The 26,851-nt window shown below is 43.5% G+C and overlaps 1 protein-coding gene across 2 annotated transcripts in view; it reads left to right on the top strand.

Annotated features, from left to right (window-relative positions):
• cd2ap (CD2-associated protein) overlaps positions 1–26,851 on the top strand; it is a gene marked incomplete at its 5' end in the record, with an annotated part of 122,138 nt that overhangs the window by 29,898 nt on the left and 65,389 nt on the right. The window contains 3 exons of one of the 2 annotated variants that reach the window (XM_079525438.1): positions 6,323–6,480; positions 22,524–22,725; positions 24,187–24,287. In XM_079525438.1, the coding sequence (XP_079381564.1) occupies positions 6,323–6,480; positions 22,524–22,725; positions 24,187–24,287 (461 nt within the window). Of the gene's footprint in view, positions 1–6,309; positions 6,481–22,523; positions 22,726–24,186; positions 24,288–26,851 lie in introns of those variants that run through there. The other variant, XM_079525437.1, reaches the window with a different exon arrangement.

Genomic DNA, 26,851 nt, shown 5'->3' with positions numbered 1-26,851 from the left:
GATGATGATGATGAAGACGAAGAGTCAAGACTGCGATGGAGTTCTCCGACACTGAACCGGATGCATTCATTCATTTCAGTTGTTGTTTTTTTTAAATTTAGCCTACACACACACACACCGTCAAGAACAACTGGAATGCAGTGGTTTGGGGACACTGGGGAGTTTGGGGACAACTGTTTTGTATGTAGGCCTATTTATTTTCTGTAATATTTATTATAATTGTATTATGTTAGTAGTCATAAAAAATAAAAGACAAGCTTTTACAATGAGTTAGACCTGTCATGGCTATTTTGTTCACTAGTCTGAGGTTTATGGTTTGACTAAGCGAGTTTCAACTGTGATTTACTCTGTAACGGTAGATGGTAAGAACCCAATTTTTTTGTTATAATACAGTATACATTCAAGTCTATATTTTGATACATATCATGGGCACAAAGTCATATCAAAACAATGTCCTTGGATGAGTTTTTTATCAAAACTGTTTCTTCACAACAGGTTTTTGAGATACATGCATGAATAGACACGGTACTGGTAAGACATGTAAACATGGTATATATCAAAATGTGCGTTAGAATGTCTAATTTTACCCCAAAAAAGAATTGAGTTTATATGATGTTCCATTTCAGAGCTAGGGGGACTTTTAGCTGGATAGGTCAGATTGATCATGACTGACCATGCTATTTATAGATGGCAAAATATCTACAGTGGTACATGTGATAAACTTTTTATTTTATTTTAATTGAACTAGACAACTCACCCTTTAAAATGAGATATTGCATGGCTATGTACGCCCAGCAGAAAAAAAGTTATTTAGAAAATAAAACTTCAACCGGTCATAACTTTTTTTGTTGTCCTAGAAACACTACCCAGTGTAAATGCAGGCTCTTTTAAATGGCTTCCAACACCACAACTAAACATTTTATCAACTCAGTTCATTTTTTTCCTGGAAGCAGACAAGCCAAGCTTTCTCTGAAGGTCTTTCGTTGTCACACATTCACAGCAGAGAATTTTCAATAAATCATTCAAAAACGCCATTCTGCCATAGAGAAGTCTAAAAACTATATAGAAATCCTTGAAACTCTCAAAGAGTTAATCGTCGTCCGAAGTTGGTGGGAGGGGCCTATTTTACAAAAAATGCCTAAAATCACGAACGGAATGTCCAATCCATCCCAAATTTGAATCACATGTCCGGGGTGGTTTAATCAACCAAAAGCCAAAAGCGATTCTATTTTCATCCATAGGGGGCGCCGCAAATGCGAAAAATGTAACCGTTTCTTGCAGAAAAAGTATTTTTGGGGGGATAAATCCCCTCATTATTTTAATTAATTACTTACGCATGACCGCAGGGGTGAGCCATTGTAATTGGCTGGCAATAGCAGTGGGAGGGGCATATGTAAGCCACTGCGGCAACCACACTTTGCAATTTTTTAAAATTGCGACATTTCTAGTTATTATTTCGCTAGAGTAACCCTAAATTTGAGGTACTACTGCTCCTACAGTTTTGACTGTACGCACTTGAGCCATATCTCAAATTGACCGGAAAAATCGGGAATGGTGCTTGCTCGTTTCTAAGAGAAATGTTGTATAGTTTAATTGATATTAATTTATTCGTGCATTAAATCTCCCCATTGACATGAATGGGAAAATGCGAAAAATCACGTTCAAGTATTTTTTCCTCGGAGACCGTAAGGGCTATAGTTACAAAACTTGGAGGGATAATTCGTAATACTTACTAAAATTAATTAACTTATAATTACATCGGTCGGCCTCATGGTGGCGCTATAACAGCCCACTTTACGTTTTGGCTTATAACTCTTGAACTGTAGGTCGTAAATTCAAAATTATTTTTGCCCTGGATTCCTTGGGCCATGACGCATCTCCCCATATAGGCCACGCCCATTTGCGTCAGGATAGATTTTCCGCCATTTTGAATTTTCTTCAAAACACACTTTAATTTTCTCAATCTACAGATTTTGTCCGAATCTCACAGAAATCGGTACACATGATCTCTGGACCTATCGGACCGCGTTTACATTTTTTTCAGATTTTTTGAATTTTTTTTGTCCGTATCGCTCGGCCTTAATCGTCGTCTGAAGTTAGTGGGAGGGGCCTATTTTACAAAAAATGCCTAAAATCACGAACGGAATGTCCAATCCATCCCAAATTTGAATCACATGTCCGGGGTGGTTTAATCAACCAAAAGCCAAAAGGGATTCTATTTTCATCCATAGGGGGCGCCGCAAATGCGAATTTTTTTTTTGGGGGGATAAATCCCCTCCGAATTACTTAAGCATGACCACAGGGGTAAAGCCATTGTAATTGGCTGGCAATATCAGTGGGAGGGGCATATGTAAGCCACTGCGGCAACCACACTTTGCGATTTTTTAAAATTGCGACCTTTCTAGTTCACTGGTGTAGCTGTTCATTCATCCACATGGTTGAGTCACGTCCCACTGCTAGCAGAGCCATGTTTAGTCTAGTGGCATAAGATTTCACTCTCTGCTCATTCAAGATTTCTATATCCTGTGAATTAACAAAACATATTTATTTAATGTGGGTCTTATCACATAGACTGAACTACTGTATTGTAACAAAGACTTGTGCGTGTGGCAGTCCTTGTTTGTTAGCCTTTCAGCCTGACTGGGAAGGGAACAACCCATTGTAACACTGCACTTATCTCATCACACTAGAAACAGATTTCATTGTGTGTGTGTGTGTGTGTGTGTGTGTGTGTGTGTGTGTGTGTGTGTGTGTGTGTGTGTGTGTGTGTGTGTGTGTGTGACACACACTGACTGTGTGTGACACTGACTGTGTGTGGTCGACTGTGTGACACACACTGACTGTGTGTGGTCGACTGTGTGACACACACTGACTGTGTGTGACACTGACTGTGTGTGGTCGACTGTGTGACACTGACTGTGTGTGGTCGACTGTGTGACACTGACTGTGTGTGGTCGACTGTGTGTGGTCGACTGTGTGTGACACTCTGTGTGTGACACTCTGTGTGTGACACACTGTGTGTGACACTGACTGTGTGTGTGGTCGACTGTGTGTGTGAGACACTGACTGTGTGTGTGAGACACTGACTGTGTGTGTGTGGTCGACTGTGTGTGTGTGACACTGACTGTGTGTGTGTGGTCGACTGTGTGTGTGTGAGACACTGTGTGTGTGTGGTCGACTGTGTGTGTGAGACACTGTGTGTGTGTGTGGTCGACTGTGTGTGTGAGACACTGTGTGTGTGTGTGGTCGACTGTGTGTGTGAGACACTGTGTGTGTGTGTGACTGACTGTGTGTGTGAGACACTGTGTGTGTGTGTGTGACTGACTGTGTGTGACACTGTGTGTGTGTGTGTGTGTGTGTGACAGCCTAACCTTAACCTCAGTAAAACTATACCTAAACTTAACCTCAAGAAAACTATACCTAACCCTAACCTCAGTAAACTTAACTTGCCCAGGGGCGTGGTTATAAACACAACCCGTGTAGGAATTAGTATTGTGTGTGTGTGTGTGTGTGTGTGTGTGTGTGTGTGTGTGTGTGTGTGTGTGTGTGTGTGTGTGTGTGTGTGTGTGTGTGTGTGTGTGTGTGTGTGTGTGTGTGTGTGTGTGTGTGTGTGTGTGTGTGTGTGTGTGTGTGACACACACTGACTGTGTGTGACACTGACTGTGTGTGGTCGACTGTGTGACACACACTGACTGTGTGTGGTCGACTGTGTGACACACACTGACTGTGTGTGACACTGACTGTGTGTGGTCGACTGTGTGACACTGACTGTGTGTGGTCGACTGTGTGACACTGACTGTGTGTGGTCGACTGTGTGTGACACTCTGTGTGTGACACTCTGTGTGTGACACACTGTGTGTGACACTGACTGTGTGTGTGGTCGACTGTGTGTGTGAGACACTGACTGTGTGTGTGAGACACTGACTGTGTGTGTGTGGTCGACTGTGTGTGTGTGACACTGACTGTGTGTGTGTGGTCGACTGTGTGTGTGTGAGACACTGTGTGTGTGTGGTCGACTGTGTGTGTGAGACACTGTGTGTGTGTGTGGTCGACTGTGTGTGTGAGACACTGTGTGTGTGTGTGTGGTCGACTGTGTGTGTGAGACACTGTGTGTGTGTGTGACTGACTGTGTGTGTGAGACACTGTGTGTGTGTGTGTGTGACTGACTGTGTGTGACACTGTGTGTGTGTGTGTGTGTGTGTGACAGCCTAACCTTAACCTCAGTAAAACTATACCTAAACTTAACCTCAAGAAAACTATACCTAACCCTAACCTCAGTAAACTTAACTTGCCCAGGGGCGTGGTTATAAACACAACCCGTGTAGGAATTAGTAGTGTGTGTGTGTGTGTGTGTGTGTGTGTGTGTGTGTGTGTGTGTGTGTGTGTGTGTGTGTGTGTGTGTGTGTGTGTGTGTGTGTGTGTGTGTGTGTGTGTGTGTGTGTGTGTGTGTGTGTGTGTGTGTGTGTGTGTGTGTGTGTGTGTGTGTGTGTGTGTGTGTGTGTGTGTGTGTGTGTGTGTGTGTGTGTGTGTGTGTGAGAGAGTGAGAGTGAGAGTGTGTGAGTCTGCAGTGGGACCCTTTCCAGACTGTACCAGGGCAGCCTGCCCCTATAATTACATTTGTTTTGGGGGAAAGTCAAGGGAAAGGCTGTCCCCAGGATTCCATATACTGTAGTTTAACTTAGAGGTAGGCTAGTCCATCATGAAGGCTCATAGCTGAAATGCCTCAGCATTCCTTTTTGGTATGTGCCAATAAAGACATGGAAATGTGAGAACTTTGTCCGCCATTCATTACATTTTTGGATGTGCTACCTTTTTGGAATTTTTGAAATTCCTCTTTTTTGCTGTATACTGGATTTGGGTTTAGCACTCAACTGAAAACCATTGCTGATGTGCAACCTCTTTTTCTCATTTAGCTAAGTCCAATATATATGATTGACACCGGACATATTTGGAACACACATTTGAAGGTTTTGTCAAAATGATGCACATTGTTGAAAAAGATAAATATTAAAAGGTATTTGTATCTGTTGAATTCAAATTTCCTAACCACTTAAACCCCATTAACTAAAATAATATTGGTTGATATTAGCCTATTCTCCATTCTCCTATACTCCTGCTTGCCAAAATATCAGTATCGATCTCTAAGAAATTAAGAATCCATATCGGACGACCTCTAATGCAGCTGATAAGCCTGATGTGTACGGCATTGTTGCATCTGCAACGTGTTGTGAGCTTGTACAGTAGATCATCAGTTTTTGTCTCGTGACACCATTGTACAATAAAGTATCAATCGGGCTTAACCCATTTTGGGCGGGAACCCCTTTTGGTGTTTTAAACATTGTTATAATTTAGCTATTGAAAAAATAGCAGATCTACAAGCTCATAGCGCGCCACCGAGTGGCGCGCTACAAGCTTGTAGGTCTGCTATTTTTGAAAAATCGTGAAAATATTTATTTCGGAAAACTGGAGGATTTAGAAGAATCTTTTTAAATGTTGAGGTCAGGCCTAAATGGGTTAAACACTTGAACCCTAGGGTCCTTATTCTGGGCATGTTATAATACATTTAGGGCAACATTGAGCGAAAATGGCCAATCTACAATCTTGCAGCATGTGGGCGGCGGTGGCTCAGGGGTAGAGTGGCTGGATGGTAACCGTAAGGTTGCCAGTTCGAACCTGGGCTCCCCCAGAGTTGGTGTCGAAGTATCCTTGAGCAAGACACTGAACCCGTGTGCTGGTTGGTGCCTTGCATGGTTTCCACTGCCATCGGTGTATGAATGTGTGTGTGAATCAAGGGGGCAGGCAGACTTTCCAACGTTGAAGCTCTGGGTCCTAGTGGTAGGAGGAGGGACTACAGGCGGACCCGTGGATTCATGACCGGGAAACCCCGTGCAGCTGGGCTTTAACGTTGAGCGCTCGGTTGCCCTACGTCACTCAGGACCTCAAAGTTGAGGTCCTGGGAGGGACTTCCGGCAGTCTTCCGGGTGCTTCAAAACGCCACTGAGCAACTTCCACTGACATGAATAGCTGGGGGGGCGGAGCTTCGCGCCAGTTCAGTCTCTATTATATATATACTCTATGGTGTGAATGGGTGAATGTAATGCATCTATGTAAAGCGCCAATACATGCACCATTTACCATGTCGCATCGCGATGTGTAGTGAGCTTGTAGATCGGCAATTTGTGTGAAGATTTGTTGTAGAGGGAAAGAAGTAGTATATTGAGTTCAAGTGGGTAATGTTGTTCAACATGTCTTAGATCAAGTTTGTACGGAGCCAGCTGATGATTCCAGCTTACAAAGGCTTTTCTCTCCATGTCTCTAACAGAGGTGGTGGTGGAGTACGAGTACGAGTCTCTCCATGAGGACGAGCTGACACTGCGCCTGGGTGAAATAATCAAGAACGTGCGGTACATCGAGGAGGAGGGATGGATGGAGGGAGACCTCAACGGGAAGAGGGGATTGTTTCCAGACAATTTCGTCAAGGTGAGAACCCTGTGGTCTAAGGGAATTTCTAATCTGTATTCCAAGTCCACTGCTAATGGAAACCCCAAACGCGTTCACACACGTCTGTGTTGCAGGCGAAAAGAGCCTCAAGAAGTCACTTCAGGACACGCTACTCGTAGTTTAGTTTCCCAAGCCCTCTTTGAAACCACAGCTCTGTCACGCTCATTGAGGACAAATATTTGTCACGCCACTTACTGGATTTCATATCATATCCAGAGTCATAATGGAGTTAGCTTGTGTACATTGTAGTGCTGACCCTGTACAATCTCCAGTCATTATGTAAAATGTTCTGTTTTTGCATTGCACTATTATGGTACTTACGGTTCTGCCACTCTATTGGTGTGTTCTATGGTACTCCCCACTCCCCAGCGGGCTTTGCACTATATGCGGGCTTTTGCACACAGTCTATTATGTGAATCGATGGCAGTGGCCAGTTTGTTTATTTTGCAGTACGTTCAACTCTGTAAAGTTTCTCAATACAAAGAAGGTTGTCGTTTTTGACTTATCAATTATGCTGTTGTAACTTGTTAGTTCATGTAATGCCACTACAAGTAATCTCATTCAATCTGTGAGGATAATTCCGCATGAAGCAGTCCATGGCCCGGAGCTTCAGAAGCAGGCTACAAAGGGAATGAGTTTCATATCTCATTTGATTGAGACATTCAGAATGGGAAGCTGATTCATCTAAGGTTTGCGATTGGGGAGATTAAAGCCATACTGAATAACTTCAATTAATTCTTTTTTGTATTTGATATAATCTTTAACTGGTATATTTTGCACAATTCACTTCCCATAACGTGGCTGTGCGCAGCACTGCTAAATGGCACCTTTCATGGGTGTGCTGCCAGCAGTCTGACATTTAAACAGTCGATTTAAAGTTAATCATTATTAGCCTACATTTTAATTTGTCCATAGCCCTTGCCATCTTCCAGGTTTTTTTGCACAGGTCCTGGCGTAGCAAAAACAAATCACACCCATGGGAAGTAAGTGGTGCAACTCCGTGTGGGGGTCCCGGGGGGGGGGGGGGGTCCAGACCCACAGGAACGCACCCAGGGTGCCGGCCCGATTCCGGCGAGCCACCCCACGTCCGAAACGGTTGAGAAATGACAGAGTTATCGTGTGGGGGTCCCTCTACTGTACCCTCTACTGTACTGTACTGTCACGGTACTGTACTGGCACACCCACAATCACCATATATACAGTTAATATGTGCGTGTGTTTGTGTGTGTTAGGTTGCGCACAGGTGGTGAAAAACAACCATGCTGTTTTCGTGCTCAGACGCACCCAGCCACCCACCCACCCAGCCAGCCAGCCAGCCACCCACCCACCCACCCACCCACCCACACACATAGTCACTTAAGGAAGTGGTTGCACCACTTAAAAAGTACAGATATGCAAATGTGTTTAAGTATAGTACTCAAGTAAATGTACTTTCCTACTGTCCACCATTGCTTTGCATACACTACCCACTAAGAGCAGTGCAAATTGATATGCTATACTGAAGTCCTTAGGAGGTCAGACTGATTGTTTCATGTGGTAAGCCTTATCCTGGCACAGCCCGTCGGTAAGCAATGTTTCTCCCACTGTATTTTGGAAAAGATTGCTCTATATAAGCCTTGTGTGAAAGCAATTTAACCCATTTTGACCTGAGATCAGATTCTAAAAATGTCTTCTACATCCTGACCGTTTTCTGAAAAAGCTATGTTTCTATGTCAGTCGTTCTTTGATTTTTCAAAAATAGCAGACCTACAAGCTCGTAGCGCGCCACTCGGTGGCGTGCTATGAGCTTGTACATCTGCTATTTTTCAATAGCTAAAGCATAACATAATGCTAACACCAAAAGGGGTTCCCGCTCAAAATGGGTTAAAAACGTTTGCGCATATTCAGCTGATTTAAAAATTCATTAAAAAAAAAGTGTGAACTGAGTGGTGCGACGTCACACACTAACCATAGCAACCATGCTCACCCGTACGTGGCCCCACGTACAGGTACACACATACATAGACACATAGACACATAGATACAGACAACGCTGGTTATTGGAGTGGTTTGCACCACTCAAAAAAAGGATACAATATATTACATGCAGGAGCGAGCGAGCAAGAGGGCATGAATGTGCGTATTCATTGCAATGTGGCTGCCTGTCAGTCCAACCTGCTCAAATCCTCCAGTCCGGACGGCACGAGTGAAGGACGCGAGTGGAGTGTATTGGAATTTGGCTGTTGGAATGTCCTGGGAAGCAATACTGTATTCAGTACTGGGTCCCGGGACCCATTACATTGAAAACCTATTTACATCACTGTAATACAGATTGCTCTACATGGGTTTTCACACGATGAAAGCTGGTGTTAACCCATTTTGGGCGGGAACACCTTTTGGTGTTAGCATTATGTTATGCTTTAGCTATTGGAAAATAGCAGATCTACAAGCTCATAGCGCGCCACCGAGTAGCACGCTACGAGCTTGTAGGTCTGCTATTTTTGAAAAATCGAAGAACGACTGACAAACATAGCTTTTTCAGAAAACTGTCAGGATGTAGAAGACATTTTTAGAATCTGATCTCAGGTCAAAATAAACAACAAATGTTGAGTCTCTTCTCCTGGGATTTTGAGATGCTTGGATACACGTGGACCATGTTGTTTGTACACTCCCAGCCTCTGGTGTTTCCCGTAAGCCTCACCAGTCCACCTGGGACTCGTAGAAGCTGCTCTGTGAAATCTGCTGTATCAGTGGAATACACTTAACCAGCTAATGCACCGTGCAATAGAGCTGTACTAGTCGGCTCAATCCATCACTTGTTCTACCTTCTCTTCTTGTCCATCTTTCCCGTTGTTCTCTGTCGTGTGGGTGTAGTGATGGCTGACTGTTAGCAGTCACACGTGAGTCAAACTAATTATTTGATAGGTCCCGCAAGGGTTGCTGACACAGACGTGTATTGAACAAAGATAATTTCAACTGATTTGTCTAACAAAAAACATTTTTGAATAATGGGTCTGATATTTACTCCCCTTGGTTAAAGAATATCATCATCTGTGTGATCACGTTTACTTCTCCCATTTGAATTAATAAATGGAAAATATACTCAACACAACATCAACACCCACATCACCCACACCCAGATACTGGAAGTCAAGTGGAGTTTGGGAGTCAATTGCTTTCCCATTGCATTGTTTTTTGTCATGTTCAAAATTGGGGAAATGTGATTGCCTCAACCAATAGGAAAAGCCTGTGGTTGACCCCGCTTGACAAGCTTTTTGCTTGTAGTGTAGTTTTCCTTCAGTGAGCCAATGACTCCAATGTAAGTCAAACGACTTACACGCATATCATTCGGCACTGCCCACACTCTTCAAGACAACATGGGTAATTGATGCGTTGGCATACATTGGCTACTCCCCATCTTCAGATATGTACAGTATGTGTGTCTGTACATTGTGTGTCTGTACATTAGCCAAGAATGGCAGATCTACAAGCTCACCACGTGGTACAGAGCCAACTCGGGTTCATTTTTACCAAGTCTAGAGGTAGTTAGCCTTCCCTACACACAATCAAGAGAAGCCTTTGTCCTGAGAGTATGTTACGTCTGATCTCTGTCCACTCCTAACTGTGTTTGTGGATGGATCTGTGTGCATCATAACAAGACTGGTGTGCAGTCACACCCAGCGCAGAGCCTCATTAACTCGAGTCGAGGCCAGGTGTGGCTGCTCAAATCAGCCACCACCCACACCACACTTGTGTCCATCCTTTTTCCATCCATGCGTCGCTCTCTCGGGTTGTTACTTCGCACCGCATTAGTTCCTAGAAAGTAATGAGGATTAGATGCAAGCACAGAGGAATCGATCAGGTTCTTCATGACTTCCCGTTCCCTGTTTGAAGCATCATATTGAAGCGGTCAATTACTTATTACAACTGGGGTCACTGGTAGCAAATTGTACAGCATAGTTTAGTTTGTTGTTTCTTATTTGTCATATTGACTGCTGTATTTCTCTCTAAGTTACTGGCATGAGACAAGAGTCACGAGACCCTTTCTTACTCTCTCTCTCTCTCTCTCTCTCTCTCTCTCTCTCTCTCTCTCTCTCTCTCTCTCTCTCTCTCTCTCTCTCTCACCTCTTCCAGTCAAAGTGCTGCTGTGACATCCCGGAGTTTCTACCTTCCTTCCCTTTTTCTGCTTCTTCTTCCTCTTATCTCCCTTTCTCTCTTCCTCCACCCTACTCTCTCTCCTTCCTTCTGTCCTTTCCTCTTCTCTTCCATGCCATTCGCTTCTGTTTTGACCCAACTCCCCTTCCTTTCTTCCTTCCTTCCACCATCCCTTGGCTCTAATCCTCAGTTGTGAGATAGGTAATCTGCTAAGCGTCCTGTCTGATCTAGGACAGTTAATCCTTTAAGTAGGCTGCGTAGCGGCCGTGAGGTTATACCTGTGTGAACTTTGCTCCCAAACGCTGCTGGTCCCAGACGCAGCGCACACTTCCTCATTCCTCCCGATAGTACTTAGCGCTCTAGCTGAGAGCGCTACGGCTACGGCTATGGGAGACAACATGTCAGAGTCAGAGGAAGAAACGGTAAGGAGTTTAATACCGTATTACCAGGTACTCATTGCCTGGGTTAAAATGAACTACGGCATGGCAGGGATGCCAGATGCAACTCTGTGTGCTTTCTTGCAGTTGCTGTACTGTTCTAGTTAAGATTTATCATTGAGTAGTACTTCTAAATGTCTGTAGTACTACTAAATGTCTTGAGGTAGAGGGAGAAAGTGGGTTTTTGATTACAGGAGGTAACATGGAAGTTGTGTGTGAATATCTGTTTAGTCTTACGTGTGTTGAAGGATGTGAATGAGTCAGACTTTCACACTCAGACTTTCACACTTGCAGTTGTTGATCTTAGCCTCTCCTGTGGCCACAGGCTCGCTCCTTTGTAAAGAGCCTCCAAATTTAGCTCACGAAGACACACGTGGAAATGTGAGGAAAACTCTGAACATTTACAGCGGGTCTGTTTGTTTCTTTCCTTCACTCCCATTTTTCTCTTTCCATCTCGCTCTCTCTCGTGCTCTCTCTCGCTCTCTCGTGCTCTCTATCGCTCTCTCGCGCTCTCTCTCTCTCTCGTGCTCTCTCTCTCGCTCTCTCTCGCTCTCTATCTCGCTCTCGCTCTCTCTCGCTCTCTCTCTCTCGCACGCTCTCTCTCGCTCTCTCGCTCTCTCTCTCTCTCTCTCTCGCGCGCTCTCTCTCGCTCTCTCTCCCTCTCTCTCTCTCTCTCTCTCTCTCTCTCTCTCTCTCTCTCTATCTCGCTCTCTCTCTCTCTCTCACGAGCACACACACACACAAAAACAGCTGTTGTTGCTCTGGACTTGTCAGCAGCATGTATGAAGGAGTAGAGTGCACGGATTCAATCTCTCGCTCTCTCTCTCTCTCTCTCTCTCTCTTGCAACAAATAATATTTAAATCCAATTATTAATACTGTGTATGTTTGCACCGTCCACCTTTTGTAAATATGCATATTGCATAACGATATGCTGTTAGACAATTTTATGGAGACATCATGTGGACTTTGTACTGTTATAGGGAAATCACACAGACTTGGAGAATCTCACACTTAAAAGTCTTACAACCTCACTGCTTGCAATATTGTGCTATACCGTGAGTGTTAATAAGACAATAGGGGCAGGTTGTGCAGTGCCTTGTACAGAGACGAAATGTTTGTATAATCGTCATGGGGGCCCGCCCCTCGTCCGTGTCACTGTGTGTGACTGTGTCACAGTGTTTAGATTATAAGAGCATGTTTGTTTAAATGCCATGATTGCAGCACTGAGTCATCTGGTAGGTAGGATATACTCCTTTTCATTGTGTACAAGTAGCCTAAGCAGAGTACAGTACTGTACCCTACCCTACCTGGCAGGTGAAAACAAGATTAGCATTTGAATGCCTGATCTGCATGTGTACAAGGGGACAGGCAACGCGGCCCACCCGCCCCCGGGCCGGACAAAAGAGGTGTTAACGTGCGTTCAGACTTGGATCGTTAGAGCGGCGCGATTACATACAAAGTCAATGCAAAGACGAAAATTGCGCGAACGGGCGCGGCGCGACACAAACGGGACGAACCGACTAGGTGAATATACTGTACATATTCAGGTCTAATTCATCAAGGGGGCTCGAGCCCCGCCGCCCCCACGGAGTCTACGTCACTGGCCTTGTAGGTGGTGAGGAGTACTTTGTCGTAAATAATGAAGCACGTCGTTTATATGGAGACATCAAATGTGGGCTTTTGGTGCATAAATCTCATGATGTCACCGGCAGTGTTTAGTATCATTGTCTCATTCTCAGTCACACAGACCAGGAGAATCTGACACTTAGTTCATGTTCTGCTGCGTAGCTGCATGCCTGCCAGCAGTGGTGATTGTGACCTCATCCGCTCTAGTTAGATTCAGCATGACCGCGGTTCATCTGCTCCCACAATGGTGCATTGAATGCTGAAGGCAGGTTGCCATGGTTATTTTGTATTTGTTTTGTGAGGTGGATGGCTGACGGAGAGACGGTTATGAAGGAAAGGGGACGAGACGGAGTGGAGAAAGGAGTGGGATGCCATTTTTGTTTTTTTAGCTGGGACATTCCGGTGGTGGTGGATGAGTGTTGTAAATCAAATCAAATCAAACTTTATTTGTATAGCACCTTTACAACAGCCAAAGCTGACCAAAGTGCTGAACAGAGACAGTAGAGCATAGCAATATAAAACAATGAAAAGAGACGATAAAATAAACAGAGCAAAATCAGGTGCAGTTAAAGGCGAGAGAGAACAGATGAGTTTTGAGGAGGGATTTAAAAGCCCCAATTGACTCGGCAGATCTAATATGGAGGGGCAACATGTTCCAGAGTTTGGGGCCCGCAGCCGCAAAAGCACGATCACCCCTGCTCCTCTTACTAGTCGTGAACTCGGCCAGCAGCAGCTTGTCCGCAGACGTGGGGACGTAGGGCACAATTAGGTCCGAGAGGTAGGAGGGAGAGAGACCATGAAGTGATTTAAAAACAAACTAGAAAAAGTGCCCTTCTGGGCACAGGTCTCCACCAGGAGGATAGGACTGTGTGAGATGTTTGGCAAAATGTTTAGGATTAATATAAACATGTTTTTGAAGCATTTTGTTCCAAAAATGTGTTTTGCAAAAATCAACCTGTTGGTGGCGCTATAACAGGCCAATGTGAAAAGGGTGGGATATATTCCTCAGCCTAGTAACAAAATGTGTGAAAGATTTCACGTAAATTGCATGCTGCGTTCATTTTTGTTCAAAACGGGGCAATCTTGCAAACTGTGAAAGCCAATTATAGCCAATTAGGATGGAATATGAAATATCGGACAGATCCAACTTGAGCACATGACCATAGAGATACTGTGTAACGATTTGTGAGATTTTTGGACAGAATCTGGAGGAGTAATATCCAAAAATGTGTTTTACAAAAGTCGGCCTCCTGGTGGCGCTATAAAAGGCAGATGCGGAAAATGCAGGTCAAAGGTTTGTCCTTGGCCTCTAGGGAGTGTGCATGCAACGTATCACGCAGATCGGTGCAGTTTTAGGTAAACAATGTGAAAAGCTGCCTCATGGTGGCGCTATAACAGGCCGTTCTGGAAAATGTGGGGCAGAGGTTCATCGTTGGCATCCAGGGAGTGTGTGTGCAAAGTTTGGCATTGATCGGGCCAACGGTGCCGGAGATTAGCTGGTAACGGACGGACGGAAGGACGGAGGGACGGACGGAAGGAAGGACACACACACACACGGACGGAGTGCAAAACATACTCTCTCCCCATGCCTTCGGCCTGGTGGAGACAATAACCACATGCTACTACCTGTAAATGTTAGGGGTGGGACGATATGGGTTCCTCACAATACGATATATATCGCGATATTCGATATATTGCGATATTTGCGATATATCGATATATTGTATGAAATTTCATCAACGATATATCACGATATCTGCAACTACAAAATACTTGGAACTGAAAAAATGCAGCATTTTGTATTCCCACAAAGCTGTTTGGAGACTTTGGACAAATCACCATCCAGTAATTCAGTACTTCTGGTTGCTGTGGAATCTGAGTGGGATTTGCTTTATTTTAGCTGTCATTTCCTCCTTTTCTAAACATGTTGTTCATCACTTCATTATGAACAACATTTCAAATTTCTAAAAATATCGATTATTTATCGCGGGAGGACGTATCGATATATATCGCCATATCGATATTTCAGCACACCCCTAGTAAATGTCCAATGGAAGCAGAAAAAACCACTGGTGGTCCCTGGAAGTATTGCATGTGGTCCCTGACCATTCATTTAGTAATGTAGGATTTGTTGATTTTTTTTTTTAAATGTTCTTTCCACTAGTTGAGAAACAGTGAACTGGATGACCTGGTGACCTATGATGACTGTCCATGTAGTCATTTACTGACAAGTTGGAGGTCAAGAAATTCAACAGAAAAAGGGAGTTATCATCTCAAGAGCGGGAAGTGCAGCGGATTGTCTGGTCGAGTCATTATTATTAGGAAACTAGAAAAAGTGCCCTTCTGGGCACAGGTCTCCACCAGGAGGATAGGAGTGTGTGTGTGTGATGTTTGGCAAAATGTTTAGGAGCGATTTGCGTGAAATTTGGATAAATGAAGGAGTAATATTAGAAAATGTGTTTTACACTAGTCGGCCTCCTGGTGGCGCTATAGAGAGCAGATGTGATAAATTCCAGGCAGAGGTTTTTCCTTGGCCTCTAGGGAGTTGGCATACAAAGTTATCCACAGATCCGTGCAGTTAGAGGTAAAAACACTTTTCGGCCAGTTATAGCGCCACCATGAGGTTGAGTTGAAAATGTTCATGTGGCATTTCCTACTCGGCCTAGTGGGAATGTGCGTGCACAATTTCACGGAAATCACACGTTGTGTTCATGATTTGCAGCATTTTCTTTGAAACTGAGCACTCCTGCGAACTTTGGAAGCCAATCTTAGCCAATCAGGATGGAGTCTGAGAAATCTGGAAGACCCGTTTCGTTGAATGGCTCTAGAGAGACTGTGTACCAATTTGCGTGATGTTTGGACAAAATCTGTAGGTGTACTGTCCAAAAACTTGTTTTGCACAAAGCGGCCTCCTGGTGGCGCTATAACAGGCCGTTCTGGAAATTTTGGGGCAGAGGTTCATCGTTGGCATCCAGGGAGTGTGTGTGCAAAATTTGGCATCGACCGGGTTAACGGTGCCGGAGATTAGCTGTTCACAGACGGAAGGACGGACGGACACACACACACACGGACACACGGACGGACGGACGGACGGAGTGCAAAACATACTCTCTCCCCATGCCTTCGGCCTGGTGGAGACAATAAAAGCACCTTAAAATCTATTCTGAACTTAACAGGGAGCCAATGGAGAGAGGCCAGAACTGGGTGATGTGGTCTCGTTTTTTGGTTCCGGCGAGAAGACGGGCAGCTGCATTCTGCACTAACTGCAAGCGCCTAAGTGACGCCTGGTCGATACCAGCGTACAGAGAATTGCACTAATCAATTCGTGTGGAAATGAAGGCGTGGATGACTATCTCGAGCTGTTTGGGGGGGAGGTACGACTAAGTTGGAAGAAACTTGTTTTTACAACGGAACTTATTTGTTTATTAAATTTAAAATCTTTATAAAAAATGACACCAAGGTTTTTAACAAAGGGATGTATATTAGCATTTAAAGCACCTATAGGGTGCAAGAGGATGTGGTGGACTGGTGGTCAAAGATTATGATTTCGGTTTTATTTTCGTTGAGAGTGAGGAAGTTGGCATTCATCCAGGACTTGACATCGTTGTATGTCTGTCCTCAATGGTTTGAGTTGTCTGGGCTCCTTCCTTCCTTCCTTCCGACCTAGTGTTTGGACACTTCATTGGCTTTGGTACCTACCAACCAATCATTTCTGTTGCCTCAGATAATGTTGTTGCTCAATGCTCACCTGATCACTTACTGTCCAAATGCTTAAAGGGGAAAACCACCCATTTTCAACATTTTACTATGTCATTAATATACCTTAGAGCTGTTGTGTGGAATAATAAAAAAGTCCCCCCATTCTGTGTTTCCTAGATCTTTAGATTTTTTTCAGACCTCTAGTTCTAGGAAACACAGAATCGGGGGGACTTTTTTATTATTTCCACAACAGCTCTAAGGTATATTAATGACATAGTAAAATGTTGAAAATGAGTGGAATGCCCCTTTAACTCTTTGAGAGTTTCATGGATTTCTATATAGTTTTTAGACTTCTCTATGGCAGAATGGCGTTTTTGAATGATTTATTGAAAATTCTCTGTTGTGAATGTGTGACAACGAAAGACCTTCAGAGAAAGCTTGGCTTGTCTGCTTCCAGGAAAAAAATGAACTGAGTTGATAAAATGTTTAGTTTTTGTGTTGGAAGCCATTTAAAAGAGCCTGCATTTACACTGGGTAGTGTTTCTAGGACAACAAAAAAAGTTATGCCCGGTTGAAGTTTTATTTTCTAAATAACTTTTTTTCTGCTGGGCGTACATAGCCATGCAATATCTCATTTTAAAGGGTGAGTTGTCTAGTTCAATTAAAATAAAATAAAAAGTTTCTCACATGTACCACTGTAGATATTTTGCCATCTATAAATAGCATGGTCAGTCATGATCAATCTGACCTATCCAGCTAAAAGTCCCCCTAGCTCTGAAATGGAACATCATATAAACTCAATTCTTTTTTGGGGTAAAATTAGACATTCTAACGCACATTTTGATATATACCATGTTTACATAGTCTTACCAGTACCTTGTCTATTCATGCATGTATCTCAAAAACCTGTTGTGAAAAAACAGTTTTGATAAAAAAAACACATCCAAGGACATTGTTTTGATATGACTTTGTGCCCATGATATGTATCAAAATATAGACTTGAATGTATACTGTATTATAACAAAAAATTGGGTTCTTACCATCTACCGTTACAGAGTAAATCACAGTTGAACTCGCTTAGTCAAACCATAAACCTCAGAATAGTGAACAAAATAGCCATGACAGGTCTAACTCATTGTAAAAGCGTCTTTTATTTTTTATGACTACTAACATAATACAATTATAATAAATATTACAGAAAATAAATAGGCCTACATACAAAACAGTTGTCCCCAAACTCCCCAGTGTCCCCAAACCACTGCATTCCAGTTGTTCTTGACGGTGTGTGTGTGTGTGTAGGCTAAATTAAAAAAAAACAACAACTGAAATGAATGAATGCATCCGGTTCAGTGTCGGAGAACTCCATCGCAGTCTTGACTCTTCGTCTTCATCATCATCATCATCATCCTCCTCCTCCTCCTCATCTGATGCCAGTTCTAAATATATAAAAATAAACATTTAGCTGTAGTCAGCCCGGCCAATAGCCAGTTGGGGGGGGGGGGACGTAGGCTATCTGACATCATCGTCATCATCATCATCACACGGAGACACACTAAACAATGTACAATCATGATAGTATACAATATTCAATGAATGCGATTATCATGCAAGCTCAGACGTCAATGAAACGTCATACAGATCTTATATAATACGCTACTGTTAGCTTCACTCCCCGTCCCCCCTCCGATCCTTGTAGCAAGGTCATCAACAACCACGCGTTGCTTCAGTAAACGATGCATGTTTGTTCTCCGTCTTTGTAGACAGTAAATAAAAGGAGCGAACATTACTCTAAAGATCAGATCGCCTATAAGGCACGCTACAATATAAAATACTTGTACTGCCATGCGTGCATGCCTGCTACGATACATTTGTACTGCACCGACCAACCGATCGACACCACCATCCAGACATTAGCCAGCACCAATGCACCGACCGACACCAACCCCCCCATTAGCCAGCACCTTTGGTGCTGGCTAATGGCTGGGGGCCATCGTGGTGAGTCATTCTGGCGTCATGATCTGACTAGTAGTAGTAATTATCCAAGCATCTATTTGTAGCGATCATCTTATGATTTCTGATCACTATAGAAGGATCTACAATAAGATTACCTCAAAACATTCCGGGTTGATCGTCTTCTTCAATGGTTTCCCGGTATAGCTCATCGGACGACGATGGGGAGACAATGAAAAAAGGAGGGAGGGAGCAGCGAGTCTCGCTGTAAGCACTGGACCAGGGCTACTCCGCCTGGAGAAGGCGACTGGGACGCGTATGGATCAATACTACTACCACAAAACTCGCTCAAATAAATAGTACTGCTTTCAACTTTTTCTGCTAGAAAATCGCTCGGGCGAGACGGGTAAACAGGCAAAACAATGAAAACTATGAAGACTCCCTCTGCCCCCACTGTTTACAGGGGGTGGGACCAGCTTCCAATGGCAACACGTACACGTGTGTCACGTGACACGGGTTTTCTGGGTAATGTAGTTGGAATATAAGCTCAGGAATTTAAACAGCGCTTCGGAGCATATTAATATGTTTAGATTAATCAAAAACGGCGAAGACGCCAATTGGCGTCATTGATCATTTACGGAATTCTGATGAAGACGCCAATTGGCGTCTTTCATCTTCTAAGGGTTAAGTATACTGAATAGCGAAAATAGCCAATAAATCTTCAAGCTCCCAAAATAGGGAACCCAGGTTGAAAGTGGCTAATCACCATCATCATGACATCATGGCACTGTTCAGTATGTGTTTGAACCTGTTGCACCCGCAGTCGATTGATGTCATTGTCTAATCGGCTTTAGCCATATATCATGCATAAACATAGGCCAAGTCATGACTTTCATTCCTACATCGATCTCAAGAGTTCACTGTGATGGATTACTTATTTCAAGCAAGGGTTCAAGTCTCCGCAAGTACATTTCTTGCCATACTAAAATGAACAAAAACCTATTACTTGCTAGGAAATAAAAACGTACTGTGATTTGGAAAATGGTCCAATGATGTAATGGCAAGTATAGCGTGAGTCATTGTCAGTGGGCTACACATGCCAGATCACTTTTCTAGTCCTTTTAAAATCATGTCTTTAAAAGGTGCACAAAAACAGTTGTCCACTGTTGTACGACAATCATTCCTCACTAAAATAAAAGGGTAGCCGCTAGCTTGTAACTTTTAGAATCAATGAAGGTAAATGGGACATGCATCTCTGAAGCATTTTAACTTGACATACAAAAACACTTGCAGTAATATACACCAGGGGTTCTCAACGTTTTTGGCCGGGGACCCCCGGAAATGCTTTGGCAATGTCTCGGGACCCCCGCCCCGCCCCCTCCCGACCCCCAATATAAATTGACTGCTACAATAACCTTAAACCATTTTGGGCGGGAACCCCTTTTGGTGTTTTAAGCATTGTTATAATTTAGCTATTGAAAAATAGCAGATCTACAAGCTCATAGCGCGCCACCGAGTGGCGCGCTACGAGCTTGTAGGTCTGCTATTTTTGAAAAATCGTGAAAATAGAATTAAAAAAAAAAGCATTTTTTTTTTTTGGTAAATAATTTGGGGACCCCCTAAAATAATTTGGCGACCCCCCGAGTGGTCGCGACCCACGGGTTGAGAACCCCTGATATACACTACTAAGCAGTGATGTAAATGGAGCGTCGCAGTCCCGCCCCCTTTCATGACGACGCCAGGCCCAGGAAATAGTTCCCAATGCATTTTTCCTCATAGACATTTCAAAACGTATTTATTTAAAGACCTTATAAGCGTCGTACAAAGCCAACTCTTGTGACAAATCATGACAACAAACACAATATTTTTGGACCAAACAAATAATTACAAAGAAGAAAAACAACACAAAAACCTGCCGTTTTCTTATTCTTTCTAATTATTTGTTCAGCCCGAAAAATTGTGTTTGTTGTCATGATTTGTCACGACAAGAGTTGGCTTTGTCCGCGGCGTAAACGTCTTTAAATAAATACTTTCTGAAAAGTCTGAGGAAAATGAACGAGGATTTCTTTTGGGTGGGACTGCGACGCTCTATAGGGTTTCAATGTAATGGGTCCTGGCTGGGTGGTCTTTTGGGACATTTTATGAGTCCTACTTGAACGACGTGTGTGTGTGTGTGTGTGTGTGTGTGTGTGTGTGTGTGTGTGTGTGTGTGTGTGTGTGTGTGTGTGTGTGTGTGTGTGTGTGTGTGTGTGTGTGTGTGTGTGTGTGTGTGTGTGTGTGTGTGTGTGTGTGTGTGTGTGTGTGTGTGTGTGTGTGTGTGTGTGTGTGTGTGTGTGTGTGTGTGTGTGTGTGTGTGTGTGTGTGTGTGTGTGTGTGTGTGTCACAAATTGCAGCATCCCATTTCATCTTATATTGTTATAATATGGTTAGATTCATGTAGAAAATGTATCTGAATGAAATTCCAAATCTGACAACTTTAATAGTTGCAAAAACAACAGTGCAAAGTATATGTAAACGTAACAGTGTATAAAGTAATTATCTGACAATTTTAATATTTGCAAAAACTACAGTGCAAAGTATATGTAAACGGAACAGTGTATAAAGTAATTAAATGCCACCAAAAATAAATAAATAAAAATAAAATTAGTAAATTAAATATTTTGTGGCAGTGGCACACTCGGTGAACTAATTATAGTGTATGGTGCATTTATGCACCACTCCGTTAAGGTCTCGTATTGTCATCAGATGGTACCAGTCCCAGGATGCAGCCTATTTGCAACAGTGCTGCTATAAGTGTACCTGCTGCAGGCCTCTTGTTTTTGTTGTGACAGAGAGGATTTGCTGACCCTGGGTCACTGTGGGTCAGGCTGAACTACGCGGTAACTCCAGGGGCAGAGCAGCAGTGCTGGTGGTCGGTGGCCCTTTGACCTTCACCTCACCTGGCCCGTTCCCTTCCACTGTAATTCCCCTAGTGTGGCCTGCCTGGAGCTTACCAACACTTTGCTGTGATAACGCACGCACGCACGCACGCGCGCGCACGCACGCACACAGTGGCGGCAGTGGCTCAGGGGTAGAGTGACCGGATGGCAACCGCAAGGTTCCCAGTTCGAACCCGGGCTCCCCCAGAGTTGGTGTCGAAGTGTCCTTGAGCAAGACTCTGAACCCCAAATTGCTCCCGATGTGCAGGTTGGTGCCTTGCAGGGTTTCCTCCGGCATCGATGTGTGAATGTGTGTGTGAATGTAATGCACAATCTATGTAAAGCGCCTTGGATAAAGGCACGATATCAATGCACCATTTACCACACTCTCACACTCTCACACTCTCAGACTCTCACACTCTCAGACTCTCACACACTCACACACTCACGCCTTGTGACTGAGGCTTTCCGAGTGTTTTGGGGAATGGCTGAATTGATTCTGTTGTGATGTACATTGTACAAAAGGTGTGTCGACTCATCACACGCAGCTCAGTCTCATTAGTTTGCCTCAGGCCAGGTGTGATCGCTTTAATCATCCATATAACCTCCACCCTACACAGAGGCACGGAAGGTACATTAAGAAAGGGATGCGCTGGATGCTGGGCATGCGCCATGACCCTCATGGGTGGCAAACTCACACCGGAAGTTCGATGAAATGCATTGCAGTGAAACCAAGCCTGCTGGACCAGCTTACGAACAAACTATTTCTGAACTATTGCAACCATTGTCATATAATCGGTCGGGGTCAGAAATATAAAGGAAGACATATCATTTTGTGATCACTGGTGTGCACAGTAATGTGTAGTTTTATTGAGGCGTCTAAACAGCGGCAGGTATAGTTTCAGGCTTGTATTATCGCAAGATTTGGTTGTCAGACTGGCAGTGGTGGACAGTCTTGCGATACTTTGGCACGTTCATAAACCTACTTTTTCTTAAAATGAATTAGTGTACACAGCAGAAAAGCAACACAGCAGAAAACAATGTGTGAAACCTTGACTGCAATGCATTTCATTCATTCCATAGGCTGCCGTTTGCCACCAAGTGCGACAAATCTGCCAGCTGGAATTGCTGGATAGAGAAAATTACATCTGTGTCCCTTCCTTAACTTACCTTCCTTGCACGGCGCAAAGAACCTCTACCCAAACAAACTCCAAAACTGCTATCCACTACTCACAGACTCTCTCTTGTCATTTTCAGGAGGTGAAGAAGGAAGCAAAAGAGACAAAGATTGAGGTGAAGGAGGAGCCAACACAGCCGCTCAGCCAGAAGAGAGACAAGAGCGCTGGGAATGTTGCCAACTTGGTCCACAGGATGAGCACCATCGGCATCCCAACCGGAGGCTTCCAGCCGCACACACAGCCTAACGCACTGCCTCATGGACCTCCAGTGCCCAGAAAGAGTACGTTACTGCAGTGTGTTATTTGTATGACCCTCTAGATAAGAGCATGTGCTAAATGCCCAAATTGTGAGTGTCATTTTTTGTTAGTAATTTTTGTGTGTAGAATTTTTAAGATAGGAAATATGGAGAGCGATACTATGGGAATGACATAACAGTAAATGATCCGGCCTGCTGGTACTCACTGATCAGGGCATTTATATGCCGAATTTACAGGTGTGTGTGTGTGTGTATATGATACTTTTCTGTTTTGATAAGAGGTAGAGTAAGAGCCGGAGAGAAAAGACAAAAATCTAATCATATATCCAAATGGACCAATAACCCTCACAATGTTTTAAATGTGTGAGACGGTGAGATAGAACTTTAAGTTTAAGTTAGACATCAAGTATGCTGACTGCGTGTGTGCCTGTGGACATACTATCTTCACTGATCCTGTTCCACTGGATCCAGTGATATCCGCTGCATTTGATGACAGTCTCTCAAGATGTTGACACAAAGCGGAATTCCTTCTACTAGACTTAAATGCTGTGACACTGACGCTAGTAGTATCACATTTGCTTTCCATTGTGGATGACGTGTCACAGTAAAAGCCAATCAGACATGCAGAGCTTTGAGCATATTCTTGTCATTACGTTTTTGCTCGTGTGCTATTTGCTTCCCCCTCTTAGTTATAAGTCGACAGCGGCGCTTTGTTTTTGGTGCAGGAATTCACTGGTGCGGGGCTGCGGGCAGCTCTGCTTGTTCAACAGGGTGTGTCCGCCCTAGGATCACCTGGTTAAAAACTCCCACACTGCTGTTTGTGATGGGGCGGGATATTGTTTCCTCTCACTTCCTGGTTTCCCAGGTCACATGTCTACCTGCATGGCCTTACCTCGTCTTGGCACGTGCGCGCGCGCACACACACACACACGCACACGCACACACGCACGTATACATATCTGTAGTAAGTGGAGATGAATGATTAATCGGTGGGAATTTTATCATGCAATTCAGACTACTGTATTTTTTCTCAGCAATATTCTAATGCTTAAATGTGTGCTCCTCTCATACGATGGTGTCGAATGCTGAAAACAAAGTCATAAGTCTCACATTTTTGTTTGTTTGTTGTAGTCATTATCTTATACATATCTTGGGTTATATTACGGATGATGACTCACAGAGGAGCATTAGGGGAAGGTATGAAGAGCTTTGGGATCTATAATAAGCAAGCTGAAGATTTGTAAAAGACAAAGCACAACCTGCTCAGAATGGTGTTCCGACGCCAACACGCACAGTCTTTTCGAACATAAATAAACATGGGTACACGTGTGTGTGTGTGTGTGTGTGTGTGTGTGTGGGTGTGGGTGTGGGTGTGGGTGTGTGTGTGCACGCACTCAGTCAGAGAGGTGACGCCTCTATCTTCTAGGCCATTGAGCTAGCTAGTGGTCTAACTGGTATATTCTCTCACCGTCATTGTCGTTGTAGAGCCGAAGAAGAGGCAGTGCAAGGCATTGTTTGTGTACCTGCCACAGAACGAGGATGAACTGGAACTCAAAATAGGAGACATCATAGACATCATCGAAGAGGTACGTTTAACACCCTCGACAGGCACCAAAAACAGCTGCAGTACCTCACTAACTCCAAGCTAGCGACCTTACTGATTCCTGTGACAATAAGAAATATATACTCTTAAATGCATGTTAGTTCTTAATGACCTATATTCCTCTATATATTGTGGTATGTACTGCATGTTGTACAATTAGAATAAGGGCTCGTCGGGGAGGGTAGGGACATGTAGGGCTCCATTTTCGTCACCGCTAAACCCCTTATCCCTAAACTTCTTTGCCTTTTTTTTTTTTTTTTTACCATTTTGCAAAACATTTTTGAATAGTTAAAATGGCCAGTCTACAAGCTCACAATGTGTCAATGTAGATTGGCTAGTTGCCTTTTTTACTATTTTGAAAAACATTTTTGAATAGTTCAAAGAAGTTTAGGCCTAAGGGGTTTAGCGGTGACGAAAATGGAGCATGTAGTGTTATACTGGCAATGGCACAAGACAACTGGCCTATAGTTTGCAGCTTTTATATGGCCATTGGGCACTCATCGTGTTTTGGACATTATTATTATGTTATTCATGGTTTGTAAAAGGACGGGGGGTTTACTGCTGGGATGATGAATGAGTTAAGTGATGTTGAATCAGTCGCAACATCTTTCCAGACTCCGACCTTGGACCTGTGTTTATTGTTTTAGATATGTTTTGGAGCTTTTTCTGCCTTTATTTTGATGGTGTACAATAAGATGACAGAAAATGGGGGGGAGAGAGATTAGAGTAGAGACACGTGGGCAAAGGTCGTCGGGACCGGGAGTCTAACCTGCGACACGCCTTCAGGCTGGATTAGCAGCCTTGGTGCCCGGACCGCTAGGCCAGGCCGGGCCGACCTTTTTTTGTTTTAACCCATTTTGACCTGAGATCAGATTCTAAAAAATGTCTTCTACATCCTGACAGTTTTCTGAAAAAGCTATGTTTCTATGTCAGTCGTTCTTCGATTTTTCAAAAATAGCAGACCTACAAGCTCGTAGCGCGCCACTCGGTGGCGCGCTATGGGTTTTAACAAAACTGCTGTTTCACCCTTTGGGTGTAATTACGCCCAGGGCATGCATCTTTGAAGCTCGTCTGTAGCATATTTTAAACACTTTGATCAGCCATATTTATAGATGATAAGGTAGTGGCAAGTCAGGACATTTAAGAGACAGAAGGAGTAACTGGGGCCATGTACTACAATTTACGATTTAGGCATTTAGCAGACGCTCTTAATCCAGAGCGACATTAAGACATTAAGCAAGAACAGAAAGCATGGCAATACATCACATACATAAAAAAGTAGTTATCATGAGTCATACGTAAGCTAAGAACGTAACAGTGGAATATCAATATAATGGAACTATGCATGTATACTTCATAGTGCTATGTCTCCATAAAAATGCTATTAGTCTACATAAAATGCTATCTAAGTCTACATAAATATTAAGACGGGGCAAGGGCAAGTATACTACGGGCCATGATGGAGTCTGAAGAGGTGGGTTTTCAGACTACGGTGGAAGTTTGGGACGGGAGTGAGGCTGCAGTTCTGATTGTAATGGGAAGTGCATTCCATAGTTTTGGAGCCAGAAGGGAGAAGAGTTTGGGACGTGTGGAGCGTTGTCCCGGCGTTTTTAGTGACGGTACTTTCAGCTTCCCTAGAACTGGTACTAATGTGAAGCTATTAATCATGTGGGTTACTTATCTATTTATGGTATAAAGTAATGATATAATGTCTGATACCGTTGTGGGCCTCCACCGGTCCACCCATCAATCTATATTGGCAGAACTGTATTTCGTTGATTTGATTTACTTCAGACGATGTACTGTAAATCACATTTGCACACGTTCAGCCTCTGCCAACTCTGTTTGGGTCAGCAATCTCAGCATTGTACTCATTACGTAAAGGGCTGTTTCACTTCTGGGGTAGTTTTGATGTCTACTTGGGCTTTTGTCTGCACCCCAGACAGTAACCCATTCAGGCCTGACGTCGAAATAAAAAAAACGTTCGCTCTGAAAGAATATATATTCAAAGATTTGTGCCGCATTTTTACAATTTTAAAAAAATAGCAGCCCTACAAGCTCGTAGCGCGCCACTCGGTGGCGCGCTATGAGGTTGTAGATCTGCTATTTTTCAATAGCTAAAGTATAACATAATGCTTAGTTAAAACACCAAAAGGGGTTCCCGTCCAGAATGGGTTAATGATGCTTGAGTCAATATTTAGATATTTGATATTCATTTCATGATCAGACATTTGTCATTTATTTTATTTATTATAATCAACAAAAAAACATTTAAACGTGGAAAAAAAAGTAATTGAAAAATCACAGCATTAGAAGGTTAATATGTGTGTTTTCAATGAGTCTAACATGGTTAAAATGGAGTTTGAAGTTCAATGGGTTTATATAGAAGGGGGTGTCTCTGAGAAGTATTTTACCCATTTTGGGCGGGAACCCCTTTTGGTGTTAGCATTATGTTATGCTTTAGCTATTGAAAAATAGCAGATCTACAAGCTCATACGAGCTTGTAGGTCTGCTATTTTTGAAAAATAGCAGACCTAAAGGTCTGCT

The sequence above is a fragment of the Electrona antarctica genome (genome assembly GCF_951216825.1).
Source record: "Electrona antarctica genome assembly, chromosome: 17".
NCBI classification, from domain to species: Eukaryota; Metazoa; Chordata; class Actinopteri; order Myctophiformes; family Myctophidae; genus Electrona; species Electrona antarctica.
This window is presented reverse-complemented; position numbering and strand designations above follow the sequence as displayed.